Genomic DNA, 23,384 nt, shown 5'->3' with positions numbered 1-23,384 from the left:
CCTGCAACCACTGAAAAAGACTGCTACTCCTGTTCAGGAATCATAAGTTACTCTGGTTTGTCTACAGATACCTTTCTGATGTGGTTACATGAAATGGTTATCTTTACCACTGAGGCACGCAACCTATCTCTCAGTGGCATGGCCCATGGTTCCCGGGGGTCATTTGTCAATTTCTTCAATCATCTAGACGATTCACTTGCATTTACTAGAAATGTGCTTTCACTTACTTGTTTATTGCACTTTAGTCTCCTACAATGAGTAACTTCAGTTCTAGTTATTCTACAATACGCAATGCAAGTATTTTCCCTGTGAAAGACTGGTTTGATACAAAGTTTTCACAAACGACACCACTGTGGTCCACACAAAGAAGCATTTTATTTCTTTACACTGGTATTTCATTCCACATAAATATCTTTCCTACAAGATTTTAAAACAGCATAGGTTTAAGTAGAATAATTTAACATATGGGGCACATAAAACTAAGTAGACCATCTGCAGTCATACAGCTTTTGTGTTATTTATCCATTTGTTGAACAAGAGACTTGGAACTTATACCACTGGATTTCTTTTATGAGCACCACATCACATACTAAGCTGAATTACTGACTGTCATGGTAACTAAGTAATATATTTGACCTAGAAATTTTTACAAAAATAGACATATATCTACAGCAATAAAATTATAGGTATCTACAAATCACAGCTCTGAAAATAGAAGTGTAAATATCAACTAGAGTTGTTGCATTACATATTGAATACTGAAAAGGTGATACCTTTTCCATAAATAAAAGCCAACAGCATCCATAATTTTATACAACAAGAATTGAAGTATGTCAATGAAATGTCGTTTTACTTTTTTATGACTTAAAATTACGATCAGTCATGTAAAAATATTTACAGTAATTAAATATAAAATATGGGAAAATGAAACCATACATGGAAGACTTAGAAGGAATTATATCAATTGGAAACAAAGTAAATAGATAAAGAGAACTGTAAAATTTAAATGCACATATATGGAACTATAGTTAATACAGCAGTGTCACAATGATGTCTGAAGCTTATAATATGATGGGGGATACGTAACAATAGGCCATCATGTCATGAACGTAAAGTTTACACAGAGAAGCCTGCAATTTAAGTACATTTTGTCTGTAAATATAATGCTTAGAAAGGGTGTGGTATATTTAAAAAAAGTACTTTGTTTCCTCCTTCAAATTGGAAGAACACTTCATACTTTTTCTCAATTTCATTAAACATGATAGCACAGATAAAAAAGTTACCTTGTATCTAAAATCTATTTCCTCTGTCATTTTCAATATGATCTGTATGACATGTGAGTCAATTGGCACAGATTATATCCTTATTCCCACATAAACAGCCAAATAAGGTGGCTTACAAACTTTTGATAATGGAAAATACCAACATTTTAACACAGATACCCATTCTGTAACACCACACACATACTGTAATGATAAATGGAAAGTGATTACTTTTACAACCTTTGATGTTAACATGACAATCATCACACATTTCTCATATTTGCAGCACACCTGCTTCACTGGCACATGTGAAAATCATAATCACAGGAATGACATAAGTTCTAATTTAAAAGAGTATACCTGGCAAGCTGTGTTAAAATAAAAGAATATGGCATAAACAAAGAGAAAAATATGTTTGTAGAGTAAACATAAATATTAGAAACATGAAATCTGAGACTTATAAACGAGTATACTTTGGCTGTGATCATATGAGGATGAATAATCTACCAGAACTATTTTGCAGGTATTGTTACTTTGCACAACGAAACAAAGACAATGAACAACTGATTATTACTTCTAACACTTCATACCAATGTCCATATTACACGCAGGCGGATCTTATCCCTGACATACTATAGCTTATAACGTATATACAAGGGAAGACTCATCACTGGTCTTCCTCACATATTTAATTACAAAAATCTACACAACATTCACACTTATGTGGCATAAATTTTGTCATGCTTTTACACAGTATTCCTGGAACTTAGATAAAATTCTACATGAAAAACAAAAATTTACTTGCACACAAGTTTAAGTATTTGGCATTAAGATTATTAAGAAAAATTTTGAAGTTTGCTTTTCATCTTCGCAGAAGACTGAACTTAGTCTTTTTTTTTTTTTTAAATTACAGTGCAGAAATGGCAAGACGACAACAACAGATGTAGTATACAACATTGAGATTACAATGTAACAAGAACATACAATGGAGTATCAAATGCAACGTTCGTCATAGCAACCATGAATCACAGAGCACCGGTGTTGCAAGTTGCAGAATTTGTTTAGCCCTTATAGGTTCCAAGATAACTCTTGCAGACTGGACACTTGTGCTGGACAATCTTGCAAGAATCCATGCAATATGGAATACAGCTACACAGAAAGCACCTGTGAAAGAAAGGCTGTTCTGTATTTCCAATTTATTTGTGCAAAACAAACAGTATGGGGTAATTACTGAAGTAACAGTAGCATTATTAATGCAGAGCGAGAGTTGCAACAAATGTCCTTACTGTAAATGTCATATAAAATGAGTCTGTTATATGTCAACAAAAAATAGAAACCAGATTAAAAGGAAGTGTTAGGGACTGCTGAATAAGTATGAACCAAAACCCATCAATGGGCACCACCACCACCACCACCACCACCACCACCACCACCACCACCACCACCACCACCACTTGCGGCCACAATTCAAATGGCTGTTAATGGAATGGTGGCATACGAAGTACATTACATATTCAAGTACAGGTAAGGTGGCAGGAAATATGATAATTTGACTTGTGAATGATACCTGCTGAATCAATTATTAACTTAATTATTTTGAGCATAACAATTCTTAATATTTGGTGATTATGAAAAGGACAGATTGCTACTCACACTGAAGATGATACACTGAGTTGCAAACAGGCACAACAGAAAGACTGTTACACACTAGGCTTTTGGCCAAGGTTTCTTCAGAAAAGAAAGGAAGGCCACCAGAGATGGTAGTCACGTATGTGTTTGTGAGGTGTGCCTGCTTGTGTGAATGCATGTGTGTGTTTTTCTCTTCTTCTAATGGAGGCTTGGGCCAAAAGCTTAGTGTGTAACAGTCTTCCCATTGTGACTGTGTTTACAGTGAATAGCAATCTATCCTTTTCATAACCACTGGTGATCCACCATTAGCTTTCTGTTGTTTAATATCTGGTGGGAAACTCAGATGCCTTGTGGACACAAAGATATCTTAGAAACAGACCATATATCAGGTCTTTAACTAATTTGGTTGGATCCTCTTCTTCAACTATCCTATCATTTAGATTTAATTTAAATAATGCCATAATTGTAGTATCACAAAGTACATCACTTGTGTTCATTCAAACATTTACATGTGTAATGTGCAAGCTCTTCTACATAGCTGACAAAGTGTGTGGTGAAGAGTATAGAGACTAAGGTTAGACAGAAAAAAATCATGCTCCATGTATCTATGACGATGTAACCAAAAAGTGCAGAACTATGAAGAGTGCATAACAAATTGTTTATATGGATGAGATTGGAAAGAAAAGGTGGGGATATTTTCCAGACCTCTATTATCCCTCTGATGGACACTATCAAAAAGCTTATTTTTAACAATTGGAAGTGAAATGCATGTGTGTTAACATTTACTCCAATAGACAATGTAAATGGCAACAGACGTTAGTTATGTGTTTTTGTTGGCGTATAAAATATTTTGATTACCTTGCAATGACCACCTAAAAAACAACCTTTTTAACCAGTCAACAATTCTTTTCATATTTCCTTAATAATTCAATTTGCAACCTTAACAAATCTCTGTCTAATTACTGAAAGACTTCATTCCTTCCATTGTTCCCAATTTTCTTGAGTCATTAAGCACGTAATAAAATGTTGACTCACTGGAACTTTTCCCTCATGTGATATTGTCATATTTTTAGATTGTGTGTATTATAAAATTCTACTTGAAGAAACTAGAATGACAGTGCATTAACAGCTTCAGTTTTATATAGATTGGATTTTTATCTTCTTTACAGAAAGCAGGACTTTACACTGAGTCAACACAGAATGGCAGAGAAAAGGGTGTGAAATTCCATAAAGTTCCCAGAATGAGATTTTCACTCAGCAGCGGAGTGTGCGCTGATATGAAACTTCCTGGCAGATTAAAACCGTGTGCCCGACCGAGACTCGAACTCGGGACCTTTGCCTTTCGCGGGCAAGTGCTCTACCAACTGAGCTACCGAAGCACGACTCACGCCCGGTACTCACTGCTTTTCTTCTGCCAGTATCCGTCTCCTACCTTCCAAACTTTACAGAAGCTCTTCTGCGAAACATGCAGAACTAGCACTCCTGAAAGAAAGGATACTGTGGAGACATGGCTCTGCATGTTTCGCAGAAGAGCTTCTGTAAAGTTTGGAAGGTAGGAGACGGATACTGGAAGAAGAAAAGCTGTGAGTACCGGGCGTGAGTCGTGCTTCGGTAGCTCAATTGGTAGAGCACTTGCCCGCGAAAGGCAAAGGTCCCGAGTTCGAGTCTCGGTCGGGCACACCGTTTTAATCTGCCAGGAAGTTCCATAAAGTTTACTGCTGTGGGTACGCTCACACTTCACCTATACAACTGATCTTCCAAGACAATAAAGGACTGTTCACAAAATAATGTTTGTCAAAGATGAGGGTGTTAACTGCCAAACTCCACCATACAGTCCAGGTGACGGCTAAGCAAGTCTATAATTGTGACTCTTCAAACTTGCCCAGCAGACATGTTGTAAATAGTTTTCATGGGTTTGCCGCCAGATGACGTGCAAATTCCACAATATTTCCACGGAGCAACTGTCCGACATGACATCTTCAGGTCATTTAACTTTGCTGGTGGCTAGGTACGACTGTCGTACCTAGCTACCAGTAAGGTTGAACCACCTGAAGATGTCTTGTTAGACAGTTGCTCCGAGGAAATATTGTGGATTTTGGACGTCATCCGACAGCAAACCCGCGAAGACCATTTACAAGTCTACAATTGGTTCAGATCAGATGGTTTCAGTGTTAACCTCAGTTTCAAATTAACAAAAAAGATCCAATGGTATCAGAAATGGAGATTAATGAGCACTGAATGAAACACTACATACAAAATTCCTTATTTTTCAGCAGGGTAACACACGAACCTTTTACTTTTAAGTAAGGTCTACAGAATACAGTTAATGAATGAATTATTTAAATTTTTATTATTCTGTCGAACATACAGCTATTAATTACCTCTACTTCTAATATGGGTTTACAGCTTCCATAGATTTTTAAAATTACGTCATATTCTGTTTTAGCTGTCACTGTTTTTATTTCGCTATTGCAATTTCAGTATTTGTGCCCTTTTCATGCACAAGATTTGATGTTATATTATGTTAATGTTGTTGCTTTAGAACTGAGTTACACTGTATCATACTACAGTAACATGTTGTTATTAAAAAAGATACGTAGATTTGTTATTGATATGTAGGCTGAAGTAAGTCAAAATTAATTTCTTGTAATAAGGATATACAGCTTCTCTAAATCTTTTAATTATGTCCTATTCACTTTTAGCTGTTACTTTTTTTATTTCTATGACATATTATAACATCAAATATTTGAAGTATATCAATGTTAACAAACTTCAGTAATATATTTTCTCAACATGTTGTATTACACTTTGCAAATGCTTGCAAAATGGCACAAATGCCAGAATTCCAACACTAACAGATAAAAGCAAATATGATGTAATTTAAAGTAAACGTTGCCCTCAGACAGAATACGTACGCAGGGGATGAGTTGAGGAATGGGGGTGAGGGAAGAGCCACAGGAGTAATCAATGCAGTCTGAGTTATTTAAAGAAAAAACACTATCCAGTGCAACAGACATGATATATTAAAAATTATGAAGTAAAAGCATGCAAGGAAAATCTCACTAGATAGAAGTTGAACATGGGATTTTGGAGATAAAGATTAAGTGCAGGTAACATATTACTCTAAACCAATACTCCACACCCAATCGGAATATCGGATAAAAATTTACTTTCCATTTACAAATAATGGGTAAGTATTCACTAAAGAGCACGTCATTTATGTTGGCGGCTGAGCTTAGGTTTGTTCTGCGCATCCGACATTACAAAACACAGTCAGCCAATGAACAGAGAACGACGTTGCCAGATCTCGACTGCAGTGCAGAGCATGGACGAGTGTCTTCAGTTTTAGAAACCTTCAGTCATAAATAAAGTAATAGAACAAAACCAATGTCTTGATAGCAGACTATCTTTTATAGAAAGTTTGAAAAAAGCATTCTTTATACCAATTGCTTCATATTCTATTAATTAATTAAGCCAAACAAGCAATAAGACTCCTAATTCAGGCGATAGCAAGGAAAGGTGTTTGTATCAATCTCACGAACCGCTTTTTCGCATTACAGAACAGCGGTGATTGTTTATTTCGCATTGTACTTCGACGAAGCGTGAGTAATTCATAGTCATACCAACAGGGTTTGTCAGTACTTTGCATGACGTATTAGAGGCCTCATTGCATTCTGTAGTCAGACAAGTTGCGATAGCGTAACAGTTTGTGTGTTGGGCTACTAAGCGAAAGGTTACGAGTTCAAACCTTGTGCGTTGCTTAATATTTTCATTATTTAAAAACAATATCGATGTGCCTTTCTTCACGAATTATATTCGTTTTTAAATGCAATTTTTTGAAATTTCTAGTGCTTTGTCTCTTCATTAACCCTTTCGCTGCGGCAAACACGTGCTCTCCGCATTCTGCTCTGTGCGCGATTTTGTCATTACTGCACTGCTCGCCTGTGCAGACACATGATGTTCCCACTGCTTTGACACACTTACTATTCGATTTCACAAAAGCTATTTGGCCCAAACATTGATTTTTACACGTCTTCTTCACTGATACCTTCCCCCCATAAATGACTTAATTTTGTTTCGATGTTCAATGCAGTTATTATGCAGCATTAAATGTAGTAAACCACTGCATGAAATTTTGAAGAGTTTGCAGAGGTGTAAGTCCATAGCGTATACTTTCCGTATGGTTGATTTTAGTTGCCACAATGTTGAGAATGAAATGTGGACAAGATACCTAAATTTCATATAAAATTTACTGTATAACAATATCTCATTTAATTTAAGTACCACATAGGTGTTGTATGTAATACTGAGAAACATTCCATCTTTCACGACTGTAATAAAAGTTTTATTTACACCGGATGTGTTTGGCTTTATTTTAAAGCACTTCAATCAATGAAAGGTATGGCACATACACAATGGTACTCATGTTCTGTTTGTTGTTTTTGTACCACAGTCGCAGTTTTACCAATGGTACTGAAATACATTCCTCTTCTGCAACTGTAATAAGTGACTTCTTTATACCAGACGTGTTTCTCTCTTTTGAAGCATCATCAGTGGACAGTATTTTGTCTCCTCCATTGCCAAGTCATCTTTCGTAGTTTTGTGCTGCGGTAACACAATATTCAACGTTTGTGTTGGCTGACCAGTGTTTTAGCAAATAAATGAATGATGCTTGCGTGTGCCACACACAAAAATTATATTTGACATAGCTCAGAGCACTTCACTGATAAGACAGGATATTCAAGTCCTAATGTTTCTGTAAGTCCACAGTTTTGTTTAATGTATTTTGTCTACTTCCTTTTGATTGATTGCTCAGTGTAAATAAAACTTTTGTTACAGTCGCGGAAGACGGAATATTTCTCAATATCACATACGACACCTATGTGGTACTTAAATGAGATATTGTTAAACAGTAAATTTTATATGAAATTTAGGTATCCTGTCCACATTTCATTCTCGACATCATAGCAACTAAAATTGATCATACGGAAAGTACACTCTATGGACTATCACCTCTGCAAACTCTTCAAAATTTCGTGCAATGGTTTACTATATTTAATGCTGCATAATAACTGCGTTCAACATCGAAACAAAATTAAGCCATTTATCGGGGGAAGGTATAAGTCAATAAGATGTGTAAAAATCTAATTTTTGAGCCAAATAGTTTTTGTGGAATCGAATGATAAGTGTGTCAAATCATCAAATCAGTCGGAATACCCTGTGTCTGCACAGCGAGCAGTGCAGTGATGACAAAATCGCACACAGCGCGGAATGCGGGGAGCACGTCTCTGTGGCCGTGGTAGCTTCACTTCATAAACTGCGCGCTCCCCCCTGAACGTAAGCTTGCGAACTATGCTATACTATGGCGCTGCTTCTATTAGCGCGTGCGTCGTGTGCAAGTGGCAACGCACCAATCTCCCGCGTCTGGGCGGGCATGCGCGAGCCGCCAAGATAAAAGAAATGAACTATTGATGAAAAATTGTTGCGCGCTCTCTCGCTCTCTCACACACAGGTGTGCATAAATAACAAGATATATATTAATAAAAATATGAGACAGAGAGAGAGAGAGAGAGAGAGAGAGAGAGAGAGAGAGAGAGAGAGAGAGAGAGAGAGAGAAGGGGGGGGGGGGGCTTACACGAATGAAATATTAAGTCAGAACAAATTACAGTAACAAGCTACTATGAAATGTAATAAACAACAACAATAAGCTGTATATTAATGTGGATGAATTAGAAAGTCTTTGCCCCTATTTTTCTTTCAGTCAAATTACAGCAGCAAATGTGAAGTTGACATATCCATTCCAGTGGTGAACCTTTCTTGTAACAGACCGGCCGAGACTGTTTAGGTACTTAGCACATAAGAAGTATCCACTGTGCATGTTTAAATTTTGGTTTGTGCAAAAATGATGTGAGAAGCTTGAGCACAGGAAATCATCACGGCGTAATGGTGTCTTCAGTCTCTACCTGCTCTGCTCTGAAGGCAGCGTTAACACTTTGGCAGCACAGCTTGGCAGTGTTTTGGAAGGCGTGGAGGAAGTACCTCTGCTGCTGACAATGTGAACACTCACTTCAGATATGTTGTCCTGAGTACTAATAGGTTTGTCACCATTGAATATATTGAATAAGAGAATGACTAAATACAGAAGAGTTCTAGAAGACAGTTTCGCAGAAAGACTTACGCACTCTTCCAGCATCTGCACATTCCAACGAGTATTCCGAAACAGTTCATTTGGCTCCCAAGGTGAAGGATACCGGTAAGAGGCACTGAAATGAGGGAGCTTTTGAGATATGAAAAAGGAGTTTTCAAGAAATAACTAAGAAATATACAATGTTGCCCAGAGGAACTGAAGTCAACAATGCAGAAGCTATACATGAGCTGAGCAAATGCTGTAGTGTTGTCTACATCTGCATCTACATTTATACTCCGCAAGCCACCCAACGGTGTGTGGCGGAGGGCACTTTACGTGCCACTGTCATTACCTCCCTTTTCTGTTCCAGTCGTGTATGGTTCCCGGGAAGAACGACTGTCTGAAAGCCTCAGTGCGCGCACAAATCTCTCTAATTTCACATTCGTGATCTCCTTGGGAGGTATAAGTAGGGGGAAGCAATATATTCGATACCTCATCCAGAAGCGCACCCTCTCGAAACCTGGCGACCAAGCTACACCGTGATGCAGAGCACCTCTCTTGCAGAGTCTGCCACTTGACTTTTCTAAACATCTCCGTAATGCTGTCACGGTTACCAAATAACCCTGTGACGAAACGTGCTGCTCTTCTTTGGATCTTCTCTATCTCCCCTGTCAACTAGATCTGGTATGGATCCCACACTGATGAGCAATACTCAAGTATAGGTCGAACAAATGTTCTGAATAAAACAATGCCACAAGTGTGAGAATAAAACAAAAAGAGACTGACAACTCAAAACGGAATGAAAAGAAAAATCACAAGAATGATGAAGGGCAATAAACATGAAAATGGACAAAAGAGAACAAGAAAACCACAGGAATGCAATAAACCGGATTAAGAGATTAAAACAACAAAGCAGATTACTATGACTGGCTGACCACGAGAATAAAAAGGAGAAGCCAGCCACTCTGCAACACACAAAACCTCTATCCTAGAAGCACTAGGGTGGAAGGCACAGAAGGACAAAGGACATGCACTAAAACTTAGATCAAATGATAACACCCACCCTCATGAATAAAACGTAGAACTAAATGAGCCAATGAGTTGTCGTCAGATAAAATTAGTGGCAATGAATCCAGTAACCCAAGATTTCGTCGGTGGGCATTCAATGTGGGACAGTGTACCAGAACGTGTGCTACTGTCAACCGGGCATTGCATCGACACTCAGGTGGGTCTTCATGGTGCAGAAGATAACCGTGGGTCGCCTAAGTGTGGCCAATGCGGAGCCGGCAGAGGACAACTAATTCCCTGCGAGATGCCTGCATGGAAGACGTCAACTCATCCGTAGTCTTTTTAATGACACGCAGTTTGTTGTGTGTACTGTTATACCATTCCGTCTTCCAAAGCCGAAAAACCCTACGGCGTAAGTCAGAACGCAGGTCACGTTCAGAAATGCCCATCTCCAGAAGTCGTTTCCGCATAGCCTGTTTGGCAAGCCTGTCGGCAAGTTCCTTGCCTGGGATGCCGAAGTGTCCTGGGGTCTACACAAACACCACTGAATGACGGGACTGGTCCAGGGCATATATGGACTCCTGTATGGACACTACTGAAGGATAGTGAGGGCAGCACTGGTCAATAGCTTGCAGGCTGCTCAAGGAGTCAGTGCACAGAAGAAACAATTCCCTGGGGCATCAACGGATATACTGAAGCGCACTAGAGATGGCCACCAGCTCTGCAGTGAATACACTGCAGCCATCGGGCACGAAATGCTGTTCAAAATGGCCTCTGTGGACGTAGGTGAAGCCAATATGACCATCGGCCATTGAGCTGTCTGTGTACACCACTTCAGAATCTCAGAATACGTCAAAAATCGAAAGGAAGTGGCAGGCGTAACTGAGTCCTTAGGTTCATGCGAAAGGTCCAGACGAATCTGTGGCCTGTGTGTACACCATGGAGGTGTATGCAGATGTACCGGGATGGGAGGTGGCAAAGGGATGGACTCCAGTTCAGACAGAAGGAATCGCAACTGAACTGCAATCATTAGCACTGACCTGGGCAGCCGATGCGGGAGACAAACTGCCGTGAGTGGAAAAAGGAGACTGTAATTCAAATGCTCAGGAGAACATAACTGGCGAGCAGTTGTGCATGTCGTATATGCAATGGAGGGACTCCGGCCTCCACCAGGACGCTAATCACCGGACTCTTTCTAAAAGCTCCCGTCGCTAGGCAAGTGCCACAGTGGTGCACTTGATCGAGTACACGCAACGCTGAGGGTGCCGCCAAACTATGAACTAGACCCCCACAGTCAAGGCGGGACTGAGCAACTGTTCTGTAGAGCTGAAGCAGCTAGAGCGATCTGCACCCCAGTTGGTGTTGCTCAGGCAGCGGAGGTCACCGAGGTGCTGCCAGCACTTCCACTTAATCTGATGAAAGTGAGGTAGCCAAGTCAATTGGGCATAAAAAACTAGTTCTAAGAATCTATATGTCTCCACTACAGTGAGTGGATCGTCATTAAGGTAAAATTCTGGTTCCGGATGAAAGGTACGACGCCGACAGAAGTGCACGACACATGACTTACAGGCTGAAAACTGGAAGTTGTGGCTGAAAGCCCATGACTGCGCCTTGTGGATGTCTCACTGTAGACGCCACTCAGCAACACCAGTACTGGTGGAGCAGTACGAAATGCAGAAGTCGTCTGCATACAGAGAGGGTGAGACGGACGGCCCTACAGCTGCTGCTAGACTGTTAATGGCCACTAAAAATAGTGATACACTCAATACAGAGCCCTGCAGGACCCCATTCTCCTGCATATGGGGGAGGTCACCTATAGGAGGCACCAACTTGGTCACGGAAAGTATGGATGGACAGGAAATTCTGGATAAAAATTGGGAGCAGGCCTCTTGGACCCCACCTGTATAATGTTGCAAGGATTTGGTACCGCCAACTGGTGCCATACGCTTTGCATAGATAAAAGAAGATGGCAACAAGGTGTTGGCAACTAGAAAAGGCTGTTCGGATGGCAGACTTGAGGAATACATGATTATCAGTGGTACAACGCCCTTCGTGGAAGTTACCCTGGCATGGAGCCAGTAGGCCAGGTGACTAGGACCCAAACCAACCACCGACACTCCATACGTCCCAGCAGCTTATGAAACAATGTTTGTGAGGCTGATAGTTATCCACATCAAGTGGGATTTTACCAGGTTTGAGCACCAGAACGATGGTGCTCTCCCACCATTGCGATGGAAATACGCCATCGCACCAGGTCTGGTTCAAGATGACGAGGAGATGGTTCTTGTAATCAGACGAGAGAAGTTTAATCATCTGACTGAAGATCCGATCTGGCCCAGGAGCTGTGTCAGGGCAATGTGCAAGTCTGCTGAGGAGCTCCCACTCCGTAATGGGGCTTTATAGGGTTCACTGTGGCCTGTAGTGAATGAGAGGACTTCCCTGTCCATCCACCATTTGGGGCTGCAAAAGGCTGGGGGGCAGCTCTACAATGAAGAGTCTCGAGCAAAGTGCTCGTCAATCGCGTTTGCGTCGGTACATAGCACGCCATTGATGATCATGGCGGGGACACCTGTTTGGGCCTGGTACCAAAAAAATGTCTGATCTTCGTCCAGACTTGGGAAGGTGACGTATGGCACCGAATGGTCGACATGTACCTATACAAACGCTCCTGTTTCTGTCATTTTATAAGCTGGCATACACAGGCACGGAGCAGCTTAAAGTGTTTCTGTCATTTTATAAGCTGGCATACACAGGCACGGAGCAGCTTAAAGGCTATCAGATGCTCTAGGGAAGGGTGCAACTTGTGTCACCGGAGAGCTCGCTGATGCTCTGTAATTCCCTCAGAAACTTCCGATGACCACCAGGGACACCCTGAAGAGCGAGGGATCACCTGCTCAACCATCACATCGATGTTACCATGTGTGGGAGAGTCAACAGAGACATCAGAGGTGAAATTTGCCCAGTCCACCTTGTTTAAAGCTCATCTGGGCAGGCATCCGTGAGCATGATGTCGAGGCAGTGACAGGAAGAGGAGAAGTGGTCACTACTGCACAGGTCGTCATATGCTCTCCTGTCGATATGATGGGAGAAGTCCTGGGCTGCTAATTGATAAATCAATGGCCGAGTAACTACCTCGAGCCACACTGACGTGTGACGGTCCCAGTATTTAAGAGGCAGAGGTCGAATTGAGACAGTAAAGTTTTGACATCTCTGCCTCAGCCAGTAAGCACAGTGTCACCCCACAAGGGGGTTATGACACTAAAATCTCCCAGAAGTAGGAAAGGTTTAGGGAGTTGATCAATCAGTTCACCTTCCTAGCAAGATGAGCCAAAAAAGACTTACGCTTCTCTGGCTTCGAAGTGGGGATTGAAATGCCCGATGGTTGGTTGGCTGTTGCTCCCGAAGCTGGTGGTGTGGGAGCAACAGGGAGGGAAGTGCTCCCAACATCAAGGGGGCAGGTGTAGTCTCCCAGTTCGGAGGCAACAGGAATTCAAGGAACTGATGGGGTGACAACTGTTATAGCGGTGGTGTTTGAAGTGGTCATAGCCACGCCGTAGGTGCTCAAATTTTCTCTTAGCCTCATTTGTAGGTCAGTCAGTCCAGGGTCTTTTATTCCATGATTTTCCTCTCCTCCTACATAATCCTGCAGCCTGGTGAGCAAGGTGACACTGATGGGAGGCTAGGCACATGGAGTATTGGTATGCGACGGACGTCCGCAATCTCGACAGGTGGGACTGGAAGTACAATGGGAAGACATATGGCCGAACTTCCAGCACTTAAAGCACTGCATCAGGGGAGGGATATATGGCTTGACGTCACAGCGGTCACCATCACCTTGACCTTCTCGGGCAATGTGTGACCCTCTAAGGGCAAGATGAAGGCACTAGTGGCAACCTGGTTATCCCTCGGACCCCAATGGAAGCACCAGACGAAATGAACACGTCGCCGCTCTAAATTGGTGCGCAGCTCATCATCAGACTTCAAAAGAAGGTCCCTGTGGCATATAATACCCAGGACCATATTTAAGCTCTTATGGGGCATGATGGTAACAGAAACATCCATTAACTTGCCACAAGCGAGTAATGTCAGTGACTGGGCAGAGGATGCTGTTTTTATCAAAACTGACCCAGAGTGCATTTTGGACAAGCCCTCCACCACCCCTAACTTGTGCTCCAAATGCTCCACAAAAAACTGAGGCTACATGGACATTAAAGATTTCCCATCAGCTCTCGTGTATATGAGGTACCGGGGCAAATAAGCTTCACTGCCATCCTTAGCCTGGTGTTCCTCCCATGGTGTGACCAGGAAGGGGAACAACTTGGGGTCATATTTCTTAGCACTGAAGTTAGACTTTGTCCACTTACAGACTGCTGGCGGCATACCACCAGCAAGAGATGACGTACTACACTTCATGGCGTATCATCCACCCAGATGCCACCCACTCCGACCAGGGGCCCTCCACACGGGTGCCACCCAGTCACAGCAAAGGCCACCTGGCAGGATGGCCAGTGCCAGGAGTCCTGATAACCCAGGGTGACGGGCATTGCCAGGAGTCCCAATGCCCCAGGGTGACTGGCATCTACTCCTTGACATACATGGGAAGTTAATGGTGGAGGCATCAGCAGAGCGATCCCTGTGTTGTCTGAGGGCTACAACAAACACAGTACATGGCAGCCCCACCATGACGGACTGGTTACTGTGCTGGATACGAGGTGCAAAGAAGTCCATGGTCACCAGCGGCACAGAAAGTGACACTGCATAGTGCGTGGTGGAAAACGCATCCCGGAAGGTGTCCTCACCCAAGAGATAGAGAATGAGTGGGACTGCAATGCAACAATGTGACAGTGAGCTATAGATCTCAATGCATGATGGACACGATGCACCATGTAAGGTGCCCTGGGGACCATCACATAAAGGCCGAAACGTGTGAGACTCCTTTTAGTCGCCTCTTATGACAGGCAGGAAATACCTCGGGTCTATTCTAACCCCCAGACCCGCCATTCCCATGGCATAACCAGTGGCACAGCATTGCAGGTCCATAGCTTCAAGAAAGCATGAGAAGGCAACTGTAAATCTTCATTAAGGTAAAAGTGGTCTTGAATAACATCAGGTAACAGATCAAACGAGAAGTGAGAACTGAGTTACACATGTAATCAGTTTTCTTTGGAGCAAGGGACAAATGTCCATTGAAATTAACAGGAAAATGCGGTCCACATACATGGAAATATGTCTCGCCTTAAGAAGTTTGAGGTGGTGGTCTGTGAGTACACAAAAGGCTGTGAAGACTTGCACGACACTTAGCATTCTGAGAGGTTGCATTTGTCACTGAATGACGACATTTCCTGCATGGATGAAATTGTGAAAGCAGATTAGTGTGTACAACTCGAGTACATTTCCCATTGGGAGGAAGTGCCGAGGCATCCTCGATGTGGTCAACGTGGTTATTCTCCGTGACAACGCGAGTCCACATGTGGCAGTCATGATCGCTGACAAGCTACAGTCATTTCACTGAGAAAGTTTGGACCACACACCATACAATCTGGATCTCAGCCCCAGTCATTTCCAAGTTTTCGGTCTGCTGCAGAAGTTCCTGCCAGGACAGTGATACATATGCAAGGAAGCAGCCAACACAGAAGTCCGATGGTTGTTCCGCTGTCAGTTGGATACACTCTACCACAGAGGCACCTCAAATTTAGTACTGTGAGGGGACAAATATCTGAACCAGTATGGGGACTCAGGAAAAATAGACTAAAGTATGTAGAACACAATGTACACTTGTAATTAGCTGTAAGTACCTCCTTTCAGTTAATAAGAAATAGTGGGAAAGACTTTCTAATTTGCCATCTTATTGGCTTCATCAATACGTAAAATGATATTGGTAGGGCATCTCTAACAAACATTACATAAATTTTCTGCCCCTAACTTTTCTATTACTTTTCCTAAAAGTGTGGAAAGCAATACCACATTTTATAAGGCTAAAAGCAAGTTCACACCAACCAAGACTAACACATTTTCTTTTCCAATTACAAAATAACGGCAGCTCAGGACTTTTCTGGTAACTGTGCTTGCAAAGATTTGAAGGACTTTCATTATTTTACACTTACCCAAGAAGGCAAAGAATAATACAAGCAATGTGAGCCCCAGCCTGGTTTTCAGTGACCGTGCTGGTTTTAATGTCTGAATGGCACATAGGACACCGCAGTCTGCAAGGTTTTGGTCCTACTGCCACAGGTCCATTAACAAACACTGTCAATTAAAAAAAAAAAAAAAAAGGTTCTATTAGGAAATTCATTATTAAATTTTAGAACAAACAAGGAACAAGAGCAAGACAAATGCATAAAGGTTGATAATACAAGTATATTAAAATCTAACACAAAAGTTGCATTATCTACATTTTTAAACAACTTCTGGAAACAAACTTTGCAGGTTGTGCAAAAAAGCAGTAAGATTGTTTTTGAAGTTATGTCTTGATAAGAAATAAATGAATAAATTACCTGCTGTTGTTACTGATGTCTGCTGGGGTGCAGGAGGCTGAGGTGGTGGCATGTTCGTTTGTGGAATGGAATGTGGCTCACCACTTGGAATAACTGGGAAGAGAGAAATCCTTTATTTCAAACCCAAGAATAGAACATGTAACATCAAAACATCACTCCAGGTTATTTAAGAGTTTTAACATGCATTACATTAAGAATTAGCTTTTCCCATTAGTGTAGGTAACAACAATTCCACAGTTAGCACTCTATGCCGTCTGGAATTTGTATATGAGTTCTCGTTGTCCTGGCTGCTGCAATTCCTCTCACTAAATTGTGAGAAAACATAGTTTGTACAATTCTGTACAGTAAATGGTGTAACACCATTGATACAAATAGACTATGAACATAAGTCTGTTGCTACGGCAGAATATTCAAAATTTCAGGGTGATGAGAAACTGAACTGAAAGAAACATCAATGGTCTTCTGAAACGGTTAGTTTCAGCTACTTATGCTATTAGGGTTATTGCAAATTTTGGTAACAGACATATCAGTAAATTAGCCTACTATGCCTATTTTCATTCACTGCTTTCACATGGCATCATATTTTGGGTCAATTCATCATTAAGAGAGAAAGTACTCATTGCACAAAAGCATGTAATCAGAATAATAGCTGGAGCCTACCCAAGATCACCTTCCAGACATTTATTTAAGGAACTTTAGGATATCCACAGTACCTTTGCAATACGTACATTCACTTATGAAATTTGTCATGAATAACCCAACCCAATTCAAAAATAACAGCAAAGTGCATAGCTACAACACTATAAGAAAGGATGATCTTTACTATTCTGGATTAAATCACACTTTGGCACAGAAAGTGGTGAACTCTGCTGCCACAAAAATCTTTGGTCATTTGTCAAATAGCATTAAAAGTCTGACATATACTCAACAACATTTAAAAGCAAATTAAAAGAATTTCTGAATGAGAACTCCTATTACTCAATACTCTGATTTTTAGTTATCAAGTAGCAACAAAAAAAAAAAAAAATATTTTGTGTAAAGAAAACTTATGTTAAAGTGACATGTTTCACATCATTACGAAAATTTGTATTCATGATTTATGGAACAAGGATTAATGTTATGTATGTATTTTTGTATGTATGTATGTGTCTGCCTGCTACTTATCTCTTAACTACAATATTCTCAACAAACGTAAACATCCTGTCTTAGCCTGAGACTGTCAGAATACTTGCTATGCAGCAGTTTCACAGTACACGATAACATGAGATATGTTTTGTTTTACACATATAGATTGAAAGCCTAGTGGGATTACGAGTTGTCATAATATCAGAAACTTGATCTGTTAATTCCAAAATCTTCTGTAACTTCCTATTCTGATGAACACATATATCACAATTCTTCAGCAGCAGACAAGGACATGGCAAACACTTCATCACCATTTCACAGTAAAGTATTCCAATAATGTCTAGTATCTATATGATAGATAAAATAAAAATAGTTATAAGAGCGATGAAATAAATGTGCTATCAACCCAAGCATTCCTTTTGAACATCCAATTTACATTAACAAGCATGACATTCTGAAGGCAGTAGGTCTTTGCCTTTCGCCAATCTGAGCACCCGTTCACCTACTCATTTACAAGTGGTCTAGAATCGTAACTGTACTGTTGATCCACCCCTCCAGGTTAATTTTCCAAACAAAACTTGAGATTAAGTGACAGAAACTAGCCAGATTAGTCAATACCTGAACAACTGATTTCATGATTATAGTCTGACACTCGTATAGTCAACCACATAATGACATTGTAACTTAATAAGAAGCAGAAACAATTTGCATATACTATGCGGCAACGAACAAAGTTACATATAGGCCTAATCACAAAATAATGAACAAAAACAGAAGCTCTTTACCTTCCTACAAACGTGAAAAGGTTTATATATAATTTTACCAATAATGGACTACATTATAAAAGAACCGCTGAAGAGCATGTATAGTTCTTACAGGGATGGAATTTTACCTTCGTAACCGAAAGCATATTGCCAAAGTTAAAATATGTGTAGAAAGAGCGAAACTAGCCTCAGAAAAGGGGAACATAACATTGAGCATTCTGTAGGAGCGTACATAATATTCCAATGACCTAATAAAAGATTCCAAAAACAAACATTTGTTGGTAACAAGAGTGCTAACCAAGTATAAAAACCTCAACATTACTACACTTAGATCAGATGGTAATCTAACAGATCAGTAACTGAGTCACAGCTAAAAGTTTAAGCCTTTAGCTTCCAAAGCCTTTTATTATGCAATTTCAAAAAAGAAACAAAAAAACAGCATTTTTGCATCAGAACTACACATTATTAATCACAGACTAAATGAAACACTGAGTGAAAAAACACTTAAGGGTCCAGCCGAGTGACTAGTTAAAATGGAGTCAACACGTAGACAAACATGCCAAGAAATTGAGTTTGGCATGTTCTGACTTTAAAAGATCTCTTGTTTGAGTTCCAGCTTATACCATCATTTTCAATTCCTGTTATCTTACCAAATCATTTCCTGGGAAAGTGCACCTATAATACTTTTTCAGCAGAAACTAGCTCTGGGAATATTATGTAGACAGTTCAATTCACATCTAGCTGAGGCTTCATTTAAGAATGGGGAGTCCAGGATGGAACAACAACAAAATTATGGAAAGGACATATTTCCTACTCACCCTATAGGGGAGACGTTTAATTGCAGCTAGGCACAGTGGAAAGGCTACTACGTATTTTAGCCTTTGGCCAAAGGGCCTTTTCCTGAAGGAGGAAACACACACACACACACACACACACACACACACACACACACACACACACACACCTATGCTCAATTTCTGTATCACTCAGATTTAGGAAACTGAACGAAGAACACATTTGGTGACACTGGCTGAGAGGCTGCTTAAATTTGTGTGTACAATGGCCTGATTGGTTAATGTCAAACCTAATTAATTCTGAAATGGCGCAACACATCAAATTTTTTTCTTAATTATTATTTCTCAGCACAATCTACCTAGCAACACCCTTACAAGTTTTTCCAATTGTTTCTGACCGTCCTGTACACAGCAGAACTACTGCACCATTATTTAGGATATTTAAAGTGGGGAACACGTAAAATGAAGCACATATACAGAAATCAAGTCCCAGGTAATAGTGTAGCAGTGCAACAGAGCAGAGCAGAGCAGAGCAGAGCCGCGCCTCGGGAAGCTGCTGCAGTGCTGCTTCGGGTTCAGGTTTAGTAGGGCAGAGAGCAGTGCAGCAGATGGCAGGCTCGCTTCACTGCGTGGATGGCAAATGTACAAGCTGGCTGATCTGTTACCTTCCTCAAATGATTTTAAGAAACTATTTGGTAAAGAAAAAAAAATTGAATCTTGCAGATCTCATAGCCTTAATTGTCAGCTTTTGATGAACTGCCTATTATTGTGTTGATCATCATAGTTAATGTGCTATTACAGGATTAAGTGAACTACTGTGAGAATTACGATTAGTTTGCATTGAAAAATAGGAGTCGCTACGAATTTCTGTTTGGGGCACTTTAGGCCATACGTTTCAATGTATGAAATGTAGCTAACATAATGAATTATTCTTTAAACTTTGAAGGATATCGCCACCTATTGCCACTTTTGAGAAAATGGATCATATGTAAAGTGCTTCATCCTGAATGCGCGCGCCAGTAAAAAAGCCAGAATTAAATATTTGTGACATTCCTCGCATCTCAAACAGTTTGAGATACTGAAATGAGATTTTGTCAAATGATAGTACACAAAAGAATTTTTTACCACCTGAGCAACAGGCAAAACTTCCACATCTAACCAATACTCAAGCAACCACAGATCTTTCCAATGGAACAATGTCATTTATACGGGACATCGATAGCTGATGAAACAATAATTGTTATAGGTTCCTGGAAAGCACTGTGGCATCAGCTACTAAAGTGTTTTGGGATTACCTCCAGCCACTCCACATGTGAGTGCCTTCTTCCAAATACTGTTATACAACATACAGAACTTTCCAAACGAAGTCAGTGATGTTGACGGAAAAAACATTCATCTTAAATGCACAGAAAATTCTGATCCAATGGTCTACAGTTATTAAAATTCTCATTCAATCTTACTACAAGCAGCTGCAGATCCTCATTTTACTTTTCTGATGTGTTTAGCTTGTTGCATGAAGGGGAGCTTAATATCCTGCCAGACTGTCTACTACCAAAGACATAATTTGTGTTGCTTTTTGTATCCACTGAAGATGAGGCATATCCATAGTTGCAGCATTTTGTGAAACCTTATAGTCGATGGGTTTTAGATCCATGGAATGAATATTTTAACAAATGCTTTTCCACAACATGGTCATTAACTGAATGTATTTTTGGAATAATGAGCACAAAGTGGAGCACATTCTGGAAACCAATAGAAACTTCACCACAATTTGTTGATGGTATTGCGAAGTGAACACATTCCCACAACATTGTCATTGACCTACACTGACCTCTTGAGTGTTGATGAGCAACATACAGTAGACATCAAGCATTCTATGCAAAGCATTTATTGGAGAGGATGAAATTCTAATAGACTTTCAAATGAAACTGTCCAAAAAGAGGTGGTTTTGAAAAATTTTTCTCACATAATATCCAAGATTTTCACGTGGTTCTCAGCAACAATGAAAGAAATAAGATATTAATGAAATGTATCCTGTACTTGCAGTCTGTACTTCTGCTGTCACCTCATCACATAACTTGTCCAGAATGAATCAGTTGTAATGATAGTCATTTTGTTGGCTCCATAAAGGATGCCGAGTAAAAACAACTGCTATCAAAGCTTTCACTGATGCCCTTTTCTCAACAGTACAACAAAAGAAACCCAAGCGTCAGCAGCAACAGATGAATGCTGCCACTGGAGTTGCCCGAATGCAGCTAGGCTCATTTGAATACTCAATGGTCACCGAGCTCACAAACAAATGTTCGATTCACTCAGCACTTCTCTGTGCCATTCTGCTCTGCACTGCTGTGCTACTATGATCAAGTGCACTGACCAGTACTTGTTTGTTTTGACAGTCTTGCTCTGCTTGCTGCACTGCTCTGGTCAAGGCACAACACTCCACTATAACTGCAGCCTAAGAAAAAGGTGCAGCCAAACTTTTAGAAGCCATTTCTCACGCGTAGAGGAAGAAAATACGTTGTATGACCATGGACCCAGAAAAGCTTTACTTCCCTGTTAGAGCTCAGCTTCTACAACCATGCAACATATTAACCACCTACTTTGAAATGAAGCCCTGTCCATGAACAGCACACTAGCAATAAGTCAAAGCTTGGCTCACTGTTAAATGAATCTTAAGCAGAAGTGTATCTGCGCATGAAAATCTTTTGCTGATAGTGCTGTAAATGAAATAGATAAAGCAGCTTCTCCTGTAGCCCTCCCCAGATAGTCACATGCTCAACATTACGTGTTGCAGGTAAATGTCACACTGAACCCAGCCTCCTCTAGCTGATGCGCCGTCATCCTTTTATGTCCCCCACTCATCAGTAGTAGGTGTAAACATCCCACACTCCTTACAACACTGGTCAATTGCTTCAAATATTCTCCTGCCACAACATTTTTGTTCTGAAAATCTCTCCTAATACAAATATGAAACACCACAGCCATTAACATCTGATAATCCTTATAGCACATGACCATCTGCCACCTCCACATCTGAATACTGCACTGTACTGGAAGCTAAGTCCACAATGAACACCAACCAGTTGATGCTGTGTGTTTGATACTAGTAATGCAATGAAAATAGTCACATGTCAGCACAAACAATGAAGAGAGTCACATGTCAACATTACCTTTGTTCAACTGGAACAAACAAAGTACTACAATTTACTGTACATTCTAATCAAATGTAACCAAGAGGATTACTTGAACATTTCATTTAAGGAAATGTTCAAGTAATGCTGGTACCTTCTGTTTCTGCATTTTTTCCCATGATTAATGTGATTATGAAAAGAAGTAGAAAATGAGCTCTAACAAGGAAATGAAGTGATTATGGGCCCATCTCCATATAAAACATTTTTTTATTCTATTTGCAAGGAACACTTCCTGAATGTCTGGCTATATCTGTTTTTATACTCTGTATTTACACACTACTGGAAATTTCGTGTAGGACTCATGGTGAACAGGTGGCATGGCTACTAATCCAAAGTTCCTTGGTCCTGAGCTTGATACCAGTCACAGCTTAGAATCTGAATAAACGACCATCACATATCATGATACAATAAGTCACACCCATTGTGCAATTGGCCAATGTTGTCAAAACAGCAGGGAGGAGAGGCTAGAGCTTCAGGGCACCATCTTGCCCTGGAAGTGGAAACTATTTCTAAAGGTGTAACTATCAGAAATAATCAACTGCATTAGGCTGCAGAAGGCAATTGAAACGACTATGTTGAAATCCAATTTGTGTCCACAGGGCAAACAGTCTTCTTTATCAACATTTCTTTGGAAATAATTCTGCAGACAATGTAGTTCACCACTTGAATTTTCAGGTGGAAAATGCCAAGAGGAAAAAACTAAAGCTAATATTATATGAATTGGAGCATGGAATGTTAGAAATCTTAATGTTGTAGGAAAGAATCTAAAGAAAGATGAGCAATCCAAAGTTATCAAGTCAGGGAAATATAATGGAAAGTGGACAGGAATTTTTGGTCAGATGATTACAAGACAAATCAACAATGTCTAGGAGTGATGTACAGATGGTGGTTTCTTTATAAATAGAATGTAGGTATCAGGGTTAATCACTATGAGCAACAGGCACCAAATTATTATTCTGAGGACTTGAACAAATCCAACACCTACCACCG

At 40.4% G+C, this 23,384-nt stretch overlaps 1 protein-coding gene across 1 annotated transcript in view; it reads right to left on the bottom strand.

Annotated features, from left to right (window-relative positions):
- Positions 1–351: 351 nt before the first annotated feature.
- The window catches only part of LOC126365959 (proline-rich protein 2-like), a 40,140-nt gene continuing 17,107 nt past the window's right edge, over positions 352–23,384 (bottom strand). The window contains exons 3-5 of the mRNA XM_050008750.1: positions 16,521–16,613; positions 16,131–16,272; positions 352–2,426 (exon numbers count right to left, since the gene is read on the bottom strand). Of these exons, the coding sequence (XP_049864707.1) occupies positions 2,324–2,426; positions 16,131–16,272; positions 16,521–16,613 (338 nt within the window). The 3' untranslated portion in view covers positions 352–2,323. The remainder of the gene's footprint in view (positions 2,427–16,130; positions 16,273–16,520; positions 16,614–23,384) is intronic.

This window comes from Schistocerca gregaria, chromosome 1 (assembly GCF_023897955.1).
Source record: "Schistocerca gregaria isolate iqSchGreg1 chromosome 1, iqSchGreg1.2, whole genome shotgun sequence".
NCBI lineage: Eukaryota > Metazoa > Arthropoda > Insecta > Orthoptera > Acrididae > Schistocerca > Schistocerca gregaria.
This window is presented reverse-complemented; position numbering and strand designations above follow the sequence as displayed.